Below are 12,184 nucleotides of genomic sequence, written 5' to 3' on the forward strand. Positions count from 1 at the left end.
CCGCGCCGCAGCCACCCCGGGCCGGGCCGGGCCGCGAGGAGCCTCCGCGCCGCCAGCAGATCATCCACAGCGGCCACTTCATGGTGTCGTCGCCGCACCGCGAGCACCCGCCCAAGAAGGGCTACGATTTTGACACGGTCAACAAGCAGACGTGCCAGACCTACAGCTTCGGCAAGACCAGCTCCTGCCACCTGTCCATCGACGCCTCGCTCACCAAGCTCTTCGAGTGCATGACCCTGGCCTACAGGTAGGGAACCGGCGACCTCCGAAGGCCCCGGCCGGACCCCAGCTCTCTAGCAGGGCCTCCCTTTGACAAAACAAGCGTAGAGGGCTGCGCCGCCTGGGGACTCCTTGGCTTCACACATTCCCTTTGGGTGTTCCCCCTTTGGGAGCGTTTATGGGTAGGGGGTCCCCAACGTTGCGAGAGGGATCCGGGTTCTGGCCTCTTCCCCTGTCAACAGTGTTTGTGTTCTTCCGGCTTCATGTTCCCCATCTAGGCACCCCCCACCCCCACCCCGGTGTCCCGAGGCCACAGATCTTGGATTAGAAAGAGAAATAAACATAGGCTGCATCTTGTGTTACCTAACTCTATCGACCCTTTCCCCTAAACGCTTTGTGTACTTCCAGCAATATCTAGCAGTGGCTAAGACCACCTGTCCAGGGCGACTGGAGAGCTGGCTGCACTGTTTGATGGTTGTGTAACACCTCGGAGTCTGTTTCCTTCTTTATAAATATACTGGAAGTGACAGTAGTATCTGCCTCCATGGGACGATTGCGGGTATGGAATGACATAGGTAAATTGCTTATTCCACTGCTTGGCGCAGCATTTAGGTGCTCCATAAATGTTTAGCTACTTTTCTTCTCGTCCCTGCACCCGGAGGCTGGGCCCTCTCACAAGGTGTTTATTGGGAGGCCCTCTCCCATCTTGGGAGGGCCCTGGGTGCCTCTTAGGAAGACTTGGAGCCACAGCTGTTGGAGGTTCAGTCTGTCCTAGCAAGTTGGAGGGTTTTCTGGCCGGCCCTGAAACATTATATGAAGGAGATGTCAGTGTTTAGGGCAGACAGGCCAGATACTATCCTGACATGTGGATTCAGCTCTGGGTGAAGATCTCTTTTTTCTAAGTCACAGAAATGCCTGGTCTTGTCACTCTCCCTTCCCCAGTGTGTATATTAGGTGTTTGCTGCAGGCAACTTTTCTTCCTCAGCAACAGAACTTCTTTGGACTGGCTGCAGTGACCTGAGCAGCCTAGCCCTGCACAAAGCTCATGATAGGATCTAGCTGAGTTTGGCTTACTGCACTTGTAACTGGGCTGTCTGGGGCTGTCTTATGTCTGCTCTGCAGGCAGCACAGGAAAAGTTTCCCAGGAGGGTCCAGAAACAATGTAAAGAGTAGAACATTCTCCTCTCTTTTTTGTTGGAGAGCCAGCCCCAGATATACCCAAGTGAAAACATTATGCATTTACCTGAAGTTAAAATACTAGATACTTGGTTCTGGATGGCATTTTCCCCCTCTGGAATAAATGATTAGTCAACTTGTTCCATTGTTATGTTCCTGAAACATACCCTGCCACCCCCATTTCCTCTCTTGATGGTTTCCCTGCTGATTTGTTTTCATAGCTCTTCCTCCCATCCCCCTTATGTGGCACATTGGTCAGTCTCTGCTCCGATTCTCTGGTCTTGCTAGCTTGAGCTGGCACTGAGCCTATAAAGATGTTCTGTTTTTTAAAAAACAAATGGTATTGAGGTTGCAGCCCTGTGCACCCTTCAATCTCAAATTTTGATTATGTCCATTGGAGTCAAACCCATCTAGATTACAGCGATTCCACACTTGGAGAGAGCCTTTTCAAACAAAACTAGAGGTGAAAGACAGGAATGTGTTTTATTAACAGAACTTAATCCTCTTCTTTATTTTAATATAAACTTCTACATGTTCAAGGAGAGAACGGATAATTGAGTCCCAGGAGGCATGGGCTAGAAAGGTCTCACCTAAGTAAGCTCAGCTAAAGGAAAAATAAACCAGTCTCCCCTTTGCCCTCTGTTTGGATAACCTAAAGGCGTATTAAATAATGCCAAAGAATTTTAGTAATGGCATTTATTTTTTTTTCCATTTCTCTTAAAAATATTTTGGCAACTGGCCATTACTCAGTTAACTTTCTTGATTGCAAAATGCACCATGTTTGGTGCAAGAAACTTACCTTACTCTTCAGGGCTGCCAGCCCCTCTGGCTCTCTTGCTTTTACTGCTTTTCCCTGTGCCTAAGTCCACTGCTGCCTGAGGTCTACTGCCGCAGGTCCCCGGATGGGATCTGCCTAGAATTCCTCATGAAGATGCTCTTTGTCTGCCTGTGTGAGGCTGGTTTGGCTGGCCCCTGGGTTTAGTTGGCCGTGAGGAACTTTGGTAAGGATTGACAGAGGAATGACTCAAAACCAGTTGTCTGGGCTATAGCTGCTGGCACAGAAAAAAGCTAGAAAAAAGTGAGTTTCTGACCTCAGCTCTCCTATCAAGACTACTAGCTGTCTTTCAGAGACGTAAGATCAAGATGGGAGGCAGGGAGGAAAGAAGACTTAATTTCTGAGCTGATTTGACTTCCGGTTCAGTGGGGTTTGAGCCTTCGCCACTGGTTTTCCAGGTTCTTTCCTCCTACGTGGACTGAGAGGGAGGCCAGCTGGGTCTCCTCTTCTGTGTGACTGTTTCTGGCCTCTGTTCTTTCTTTCTTTCTTTCTTTCTTTTTTTTTTAAAGATGGCCAGTAAGGGGATCTTAACCCTTGACTTGGTGTTGTCAGCACCACGCTCTCCCAAGTGAGCTCCGGGCCGGCCCCTGGCCTCTGTTTTTTCTAACTTCAACTTCCTGTCTGTCCCCTGTCCTCTTCATTCTAGCTGCCTAACTCTCCCTGGTACACTCTGTACTTTTTTTTTTTAGGTTTGGTTTCCTGTTAACTGCTGCCTCCCAGCTGTTTCCAGATGAGGTTCAACAGCTCTTACAGAGGAACTAAGTGCAGGGGAAGTTGTGGTTGTTTTTTACCCAGTCCTGAGAGAAGTGGTCGAGGGATTCTGAATATGATCTGTTCCTGAACATGCCAGGCCTTTAACTCCTGAAGGGTCTTTGGTCAGGGTTGACTTTGGGTGCGGGATTAGGGTGTTTGAAGACTTGGGACTGTGTGAGTGTGCTTAGTGGCCTGCCTGGTAAGTAACAGTGCAGATGGGATTCCAGTTTCATTGTACTGGCTTTCAAATCCATGTCCTTCCTGCTCTGTGTTGCTGAAACATCTTGATTTGGTCCTAGAACATGTGCTGAATTACTGGGATGTCTTGGAGGGGAAGAAGTTGCCTTTCCCCAAGTCAAAACTTAGGTGGTTGGTTCCCGCTCACTGGTTGAGCGAGGCGCGGGAGCAACGCCGAGGGTTGCAATCCCGTTGCCGGTCCCCGGTCCGGTACGGGGGCAACACTGAGGGTTGCGATCCGTTGCCGGACACGGAAAAAAGACAAAAAAAAAAAACTTAGGTGGTGGATGACAGGGAAAAGAAGCCCATGGCGTACCTTTTCTAAGCCATCCTGTCTGCTGCTCTAAAATGAGGAGGATAAAACTTCCCTGTAGGGTGGAAGTAAGGATTAACGGAGATAGCATCTGTGAATGTGTCTAGTGTCTGAAGAATGACAGGCAAGAGGAGATTAAACAGGCTGAGTGTAGCAGGTGGGTTATGGTGGAATTTCAAGTCTGTATTCTCATTCAGCTGACATTTATTAGGAGCCCAAGTTTCTCAATTATAGACAAGAAACTTATGAAGAAAATAATGTATCTGACTGGGATCTTTGAGTGCAGTTCTCAAATGCCTGCCTGACAAATGCTAAATAGAAGCATTCTTGATTTGGCCAGATCCTTTCTAAGGCTCCACAATGGAGCTATGTACTCTAGAACATAGTTCATGGTTCTTGCCCTCTTAACTTTTTAAGGAATGTCACACATGTACATCCCCCACACAGATTCTGAACACATCTAGTGTGTTGCTTTTTGTAGTTGGTTTTGGTTTCACTTCTCTACCTTTTTAAGTAACTCCTTATCAGGGAGGCTTGGTGTGAATGTCTCCAAGCTAATAGATGGTCTTTTTAGGTATTTAGAGATAAGCAGTAGCTTTCTGGAAAACGGGTTTTTGCTTAGTGGATATTTGAGGAGACATTTTAATTAGGACCTGTAAGATAGCCTTGGTATATAAGTTTCTAGGATGAAGCCCCCTAGGTGTATGCCCTGTATAGCAATAACCCTTTGTTCATGACCCAAGATGGGCATCTATGCCAGACTTAAGGAATAATAAGGACTAAAGGTTTAGAACACTGTGTGCTCCAAATTTTAAGTTTTCAATAGAGGAATCTTCTAATGATAGACATGGTAGCTAGTTGTAAATGGAAACCATTCATACTAATGGCTAAATTAGTTTTACTCCTCTATAACCACACCAAAGATAAGCAGTTTTTCTTCTTTTTCACTTTCTTCAGTCTTTAATCATGAGATAGTCTGCCACTAAAAGGTGTGCACTGAGGTGGGAGCTGGTCTTACAGAGGTGGAGGGCAGTCTCTCTCGTCAAGGAGCTCACCAACAGATACACAGTTATAGAACAATTAGTAAGGGCTGTGATAAAAATGCAAACCAGGTCTATGGCAGTACTGAGGAAGGGTTTCCAAACCAGATTGAGTGTGTGTGTGCTGACATAACCAGTATCAGTGTGGACAGTTTCCTTAACGTCACGGTTTAATACTTGTCTCCCCTTCCCTGTGTTAACTGCCAAAAATTATGGATCGTATTCCCCAATGGGAAGCCCCAGTGTTCTTTTTTTTTTTTTTTTTTTTTTTAAAGATGACTGGTAAGGGGATCTTAACCCTTGACTTGCTGTTGTCAGCACCACGCTCATCCAATGAGCCAACGGGCCATCCCTTTATGGGATCCGATCCCATGGCCTTGGTGTTATCAGCACCNAGTAAGGGGATCTTAACCCTTGACTTGGTGTTGTCAGCACCACGCTCTCCCAAGTGAGCTCCGGGCCGGCCCCTGGCCTCTGTTTTTTCTAACTTCAACTTCCTGTCTGTCCCCTGTCCTCTTCATTCTAGCTGCCTAACTCTCCCTGGTACACTCTGTACTTTTTTTTTTTAGGTTTGGTTTCCTGTTAACTGCTGCCTCCCAGCTGTTTCCAGATGAGGTTCAACAGCTCTTACAGAGGAACTAAGTGCAGGGGAAGTTGTGGTTGTTTTTTACCCAGTCCTGAGAGAAGTGGTCGAGGGATTCTGAATATGATCTGTTCCTGAACATGCCAGGCCTTTAACTCCTGAAGGGTCTTTGGTCAGGGTTGACTTTGGGTGCGGGATTAGGGTGTTTGAAGACTTGGGACTGTGTGAGTGTGCTTAGTGGCCTGCCTGGTAAGTAACAGTGCAGATGGGATTCCAGTTTCATTGTACTGGCTTTCAAATCCATGTCCTTCCTGCTCTGTGTTGCTGAAACATCTTGATTTGGTCCTAGAACATGTGCTGAATTACTGGGATGTCTTGGAGGGGAAGAAGTTGCCTTTCCCCAAGTCAAAACTTAGGTGGTTGGTTCCCGCTCACTGGTTGAGCGAGGCGCGGGAGCAACGCCGAGGGTTGCAATCCCGTTGCCGGTCCCCGGTCCGGTACGGGGGCAACACTGAGGGTTGCGATCCGTTGCCGGACACGGAAAAAAGACAAAAAAGAGACAAAAAAAAAAAGAAAAACTTAGGTGGTGGATGACAGGGAAAAGAAGCCCATGGCGTACCTTTTCTAAGCCATCCTGTCTGCTGCTCTAAAATGAGGAGGATAAAACTTCCCTGTAGGGTGGAAGTAAGGATTAACGGAGATAGCATCTGTGAATGTGTCTAGTGTCTGAAGAATGACAGGCAAGAGGAGATTAAACAGGCTGAGTGTAGCAGGTGGGTTATGGTGGAATTTCAAGTCTGTATTCTCATTCAGCTGACATTTATTAGGAGCCCAAGTTTCTCAATTATAGACAAGAAACTTATGAAGAAAATAATGTATCTGACTGGGATCTTTGAGTGCAGTTCTCAAATGCCTGCCTGACAAATGCTAAATAGAAGCATTCTTGATTTGGCCAGATCCTTTCTAAGGCTCCACAATGGAGCTATGTACTCTAGAACATAGTTCATGGTTCTTGCCCTCTTAACTTTTTAAGGAATGTCACACATGTACATCCCCCACACAGATTCTGAACACATCTAGTGTGTTGCTTTTTGTAGTTGGTTTTGGTTTCACTTCTCTACCTTTTTAAGTAACTCCTTATCAGGGAGGCTTGGTGTGAATGTCTCCAAGCTAATAGATGGTCTTTTTAGGTATTTAGAGATAAGCAGTAGCTTTCTGGAAAACGGGTTTTTGCTTAGTGGATATTTGAGGAGACATTTTAATTAGGACCTGTAAGATAGCCTTGGTATATAAGTTTCTAGGATGAAGCCCCCTAGGTGTATGCCCTGTATAGCAATAACCCTTTGTTCATGACCCAAGATGGGCATCTATGCCAGACTTAAGGAATAATAAGGACTAAAGGTTTAGAACACTGTGTGCTCCAAATTTTAAGTTTTCAATAGAGGAATCTTCTAATGATAGACATGGTAGCTAGTTGTAAATGGAAACCATTCATACTAATGGCTAAATTAGTTTTACTCCTCTATAACCACACCAAAGATAAGCAGTTTTTCTTCTTTTTCACTTTCTTCAGTCTTTAATCATGAGATAGTCTGCCACTAAAAGGTGTGCACTGAGGTGGGAGCTGGTCTTACAGAGGTGGAGGGCAGTCTCTCTCGTCAAGGAGCTCACCAACAGATACACAGTTATAGAACAATTAGTAAGGGCTGTGATAAAAATGCAAACCAGGTCTATGGCAGTACTGAGGAAGGGTTTCCAAACCAGATTGAGTGTGTGTGTGCTGACATAACCAGTATCAGTGTGGACAGTTTCCTTAACGTCACGGTTTAATACTTGTCTCCCCTTCCCTGTGTTAACTGCCAAAAATTATGGATCGTATTCCCCAATGGGAAGCCCCAGTGTTCTTTTTTTTTTTTTTTTTTTTTTAAAGATGACTGGTAAGGGGATCTTAACCCTTGACTTGCTGTTGTCAGCACCATGCTCATCCAATGAGCCAACGGGCCATCCCTATATGGGATCCGATCCCATGGCCTTGGTGTTATCAGCACTATTTAAAGATGACTGGTAAGGGGATCTTAACCCTTGACTTGCTGTTGTCAGCACCACGCTCATCCAATGAGCCAACGGGCCATCCCTTTATGGGATCCGATCCCATGGCCTTGGTGTTATCAGCACCACATTCTCCCGAGTTAGCCATGGGCTGGCCCCCCAGTGTTCTTTTCTTACCTGTCTTTTCCCTTTTAGTAATCCAGGACTACATTTCCATTTTATGTAGAGACTGGTTGGTTAATTGCCAAACTGAGGGAAGGGCAAGGAAGTGTTGGTAGAATTGGGAAAGGAGAGTCTGGGAGAAGAGGTTAGGGGAGAAGTTGGAAGGAGGTTATTTACTAGGGTGGGAGAAGAGAAGAGAATTCACATTAACTGAGCAGCTACTATGTTGTAGATTCTATGATCTTTCCATGATCTTAAGCAACTCTTACAATACCCTCTCAGCTAGGTTGGTGGAATCCTCATTTTCAAATTAAAAAAAGGAAAACCTGAGCCCAGAAGTTAATTTGCTCTGTTTCTGAGAGGTTGGGCACCTTGTGCAAGGAAATGTCTCTTGAAGTGAAAAGTTACCTCCCTTATCTGCTCACAAAAGCCTGAAATTCTGTTAAAGAGGAGGTGAAAGTGCCAATTCCACCACTAATGTAAGGCCCAGGGAAGCCAAGCTGGAGAAGGCAAGGCGTATGCCTTGGGCTATTCTGTGTCCCGTGCACTGCCCTTCCCCACTGGTGAAGTCCTCCGCTTCCTTCATGACTCAGCTCAAGACGCTGATGCTGTTGTACGCCTTCCCAAAGCAAATGAACATCACATCCCTCTATAAAGCCATGGCCCTTATTTGATTAGGCCTTGTATAGTTGTGATGTGGACCCTGCTGTCTTCACCTCTGACTTCCTCGTGGAGCCTAACAGTGTCTGGCACATACTAGATGATTAAGAAATAATGTTGAATTGAAAAAGGGATGTTCAGGGACCTGGAAACCAACTTTATAACCTTATTTTTGACTAATCTTGTTTATCTTCAGCTCTGTAAAGACAAACACAACCTCTGGAGTGGAGAGTGTAGCAGCCTGCCCTGGAGTTACACTGAGTTATGCTGAGCATACTAGGTGCCAGGAGGGTCCTTGTTATAAGACGAAACGTCTGGAAAGTGGGCCTTATCTGTGTTTCCTGGTATAATTCCTATAATAGGGTACTGTAGAAAGTTAATTTTACTTATTTTTCAGGATTGTATAATGGCTGATGAAAAATTCAGAATGTAGGTGCCCATTCCCTAGAACTGAATTACTTCTTTTATTGGAATTCTCTCATCTGTGGTTAGAAATCCAGGCCACAGAGCTTGAGTTTTAGGCAGAACTCTTTTGGCTGCATGGATCGGGGACCCTCTTGTACCAGTCCGTGGAATGGGGGTTTACCGCAAGGATTAGCTGCTAGTCATCTCATGCTGGTTCCAGCATTCTGAGGACTGTCAGACTTCAGTGGAGACTGGAGCTGGGTTCCAGGGGGCTCTACATCCTCAGCAGGGGGAGATAGCCCTCTTTACTGTTAGACCACCATTAAGGACTTGGCTCCTCTCTCAGGCGCTACTTTTCTTTGCAGTCTTCTCTCACTGACTGCTGGCTTGTTCTCCTGCTGTTTCTTCTCTGTGCTTTGGAGTTTCTGCTCCTGGGAGCTTCTGCATCTGCCCATCTTGAGCTTGCCCATGGCCTGTGCTTCACATATGGACCTCACTTAGAGCTTCCTGTTACCATCAACACTCTTTGTCAATTGTCTAAATACATTAGCCCTATAGTCTCCGGTTCAGATGTTTGAAAGGGAGACTGGCTGGCCCTCCCTCTCTGAGTAAAATCTCACGGGCCATAGAGCATGAGTCTGGTTATAGTCTTGGATTGGCTGCCCCTAGCATGAGTGCTCCTTCCCTCAAGAAGTATTAATCAGGTCTCCACTGTGTGCCAGGCATAGTTCTAGCCCGTGGCGATACAGTAGTAAACAAGACAGACTAGTCGTCTCCCCTCATGGAACGTACATGCTAGTGAGGGAATGAATCAGTAAGCAAATCAGATTTACTTTGTGAGTTCAGTGAAGAACATAAAACAAGGTAAAGGATAGAAAGTAGGCTGGCCAGTTAGCTCATTTGGTTAGAGCACGGTGTTGTAACACCAAGGTCAAGGGTTTGGGACACCATACCAGCCAGCTGCCAAAAAAAAGAATAGGACAAGAAAGCCCACGACTCCCATTTAACATTAAAGGTCCCATCTAGTATAAGAAAAACAAAAGACTTATCTTTTATAAAGAAAAACTGCCATTGTTTACAGATGACAGTCTACATAGAAAATCTAACTGAATGCACAGATATAATAAGGATGTCAGATACAAAAATTGATATGCAAAAGTCAATTGCATGTCTATACACTAGCAGCAAATAGAAATGTAATTTTTTCTTTCTAATGTGTCTTTTTTTTTTTTTTTTTTTTTAAAGATGACCGGTAAGGGGATCTTAACCCTTGTCTTGGCGTTGTCAGCACCACGCTCAACCAGTGAGCTAACCGGCCATCCCTATATAGGATCCGAACCCGTGGCCTTGGTGTTATCAGCACCACACTCTCCTGAGTGAGCCACGGGCCGGCCCCCCAAAAACAGAATAGAATGTGATGGGGTATTGCACACAGGTAATGATATTCAACTCTGTACCCCACAAATATGTACAATCAACTATGTTATAATGAAAAATTTTTTTTTTCCTTTTTGTCTTTTTTCGTGACCGGTAACGGGATCGCAACCCTTGGTGTCGCGCCCGTACCGCGACCGGCAACGGGATCGCATCCCTCGGTGTCGCGCCTGCACCGCGCTCAACCAGTGAGCGGACCGGTCTCTATATGGGATCCGAACCCTCGGCGGGAGCGCCGCCGCACTCTACTGGGTGCGCCACTGGGCCGGCCCTAATGAAATTTTTTTTTTTTAAAGTAAAAAAAAAAAAAATACGTGATGGGGCGGGGGAGGGTGGTTAGAGATGTGTTCTGAGGAGGTGACATTTCAGGTTGAACTGAAACTTGAGTGGCAAGTAGGTGCCAGGCATGGTAGTCATTCCAGGCAGTGGAAGATGCCCAGGCAGAGGCCCAAGGTGGAGTGAGCTTGGTACATTCCAGGGTTAGAAAGAAGGCCAGCATGGCCAGAATGTGGAGAGTAGGGGTGAGGGGTAGGAGATGAGGTTGAAGAGGCAAATTATTGGCCATGGTAGGAAGTCAGGATGCTGTTCTCATTGCCTTGGAGAATACTGATTTACCACCACAGATCAGCTTGTGGCTCCTCTGTAGGAGACTAGAGTGTAGGAGACTAGTCTGTAGAAGGGCAGGAGTGGGAGCAAGGGTACCAGCTGGGGGGCTGATGAGCTCCATCCTCACACTAGGATGGTAGAGGGGAGCTGGTGAGAAGTGGGTGGATTCAGGGTGGGTTTGGACTTGCTGATGAAGTGGACCTGGAAGATGAAAGAATGAATCAACAGTGACTCTGAGGTGTTTGGCTTGAGCAACTGGGGGCCAGTACTCAGTTGAAGAAGCCTGGGGAACGACCCATCCTCTGTGTGCTGCGTGCGTGTTGTGCTGAGGACACCACGGGGCACCCTGGCAGCTGGTGCCGTGGGTGGGCAGCTTCTGTGACAAGAGCTGACCAGGGCTGTCGGTGGTGGGTGCCCAGTCATCCACCCTGTCCTGCCAGTCCAGGCACTCTGGGCCCTTTCCTTTGGCCATGCTGCTCCATCTTGTCCCCCTGAGCTCTGCCATGCCTCTTGAGGGGGCTTGTGGGGAACGGAGGCTTTGGAATTTTGAGCTTGCATTCTGAATTATAGTGTTTTTCCTGAGAAAGATAATTACCATATATCCTGAATGATATTTTTGCTCAGATGGGTCTGATTGTGGTAGAGGAAGACAATAGTACCTCCTTATCCATGGTTTTACTTTCCATGGTTTTAATTGGGGTGGTCAACTGCCCCCTGAAGATAGGTGAGTACAGTACAATAAGATATTTTGAGAGGGACAACTGTTCAAATAACTTTTATTACAGTATATTGTTACAATTGTTCTATTCTATAGAGTTTGCAACTATCTGCGGTTTTTGGCATCCACTAGGGGTCTTGGAAAATATCCGTTGAGGATAAGAGGGCACTGCTGTACTGCCTCGTCTTGAATTCCCTGAAGAAATCCTTCCAAGCCTAGCATTCCTGATGTATTTAGCGTTTGATTGCACCATCAGAAAAATCTCCTAGCAGGAGGAGGTTGAGAAGGGGTGATTTTGGTAGCTCCAGAAAGGGGTCCAAGATCTGGAGAAATAGTTCCAGAAACAGAATTCCTTGTTATTAGCCTTTGAGTCTCAGAAGAGAGCATGCAGAATCCTGAGTGGGCATGAGGAAGGAGGGTGGCCGTTTTAATTCTGTCACCATGAGAAAAACTTTTGGCATCAAAACAAAAAAGTTTCTTATGTAGAAAGTGGGTAATTAACCTGGTTTTCAGATATTCACCCAGTATTACAGCTTTTCAAAGAATAGCCTGAAGAACTTTCTTATGCTCCTGTGTAACTGGCCCATTTGTGGTAGACTACCTCATCTTAAGGTTGGCAGGTGGGACCTGTCCAGATAGCTTGACACTAAGCTTTTTAGAGAAAATTACTTGTAAATCTCTTTTATTTATTAAAATGAAGTGCTTCGAATGAATGCTTAAAACAGTATGTAATTATATTAGCTTGCTGTTTTGAACACCTGTTTTCCAGTTCAGTAGCTGAGTCTTTTAAATTGGCTCCTTTGTTCCTAGAATTATCAAAGCAGATCTTTCTCTGCCTGGGAGCAGGACTCTTTCATCCATTTGTAGTCAGACAAGTTTTTTGGATTTTGGGGTTTTTTTTTAGCAACTTACTTGAAGTATAATTTACACACTGTAAAATGTACCCTTTTTTTTTTTTTTTTTTTTTTTTTAAAGATGACCGGTAAGGGGATCT

The 12,184-nt window shown here is 45.7% G+C and overlaps 1 protein-coding gene across 1 annotated transcript in view; it reads left to right on the top strand.

Moving 5' to 3' along the window:
• Window positions 1–148: 148 nt before the first annotated feature.
• MLXIP (MLX interacting protein) overlaps window positions 149–12,184 on the top strand; it is a 56,286-nt gene continuing 44,250 nt past the window's right edge. Inside the window, exon 1 of the mRNA XM_008577460.1 lies at window positions 149–247. Within this exon, the coding sequence (XP_008575682.1) occupies window positions 231–247 (17 nt within the window). The 5' untranslated portion in view covers window positions 149–230. The remainder of the gene's footprint in view (window positions 248–12,184) is intronic.

Source organism: Galeopterus variegatus, unplaced genomic scaffold (assembly GCF_000696425.1).
Source record: "Galeopterus variegatus unplaced genomic scaffold, G_variegatus-3.0.2 Scaffold1518, whole genome shotgun sequence".
NCBI lineage: Eukaryota > Metazoa > Chordata > Mammalia > Dermoptera > Cynocephalidae > Galeopterus > Galeopterus variegatus.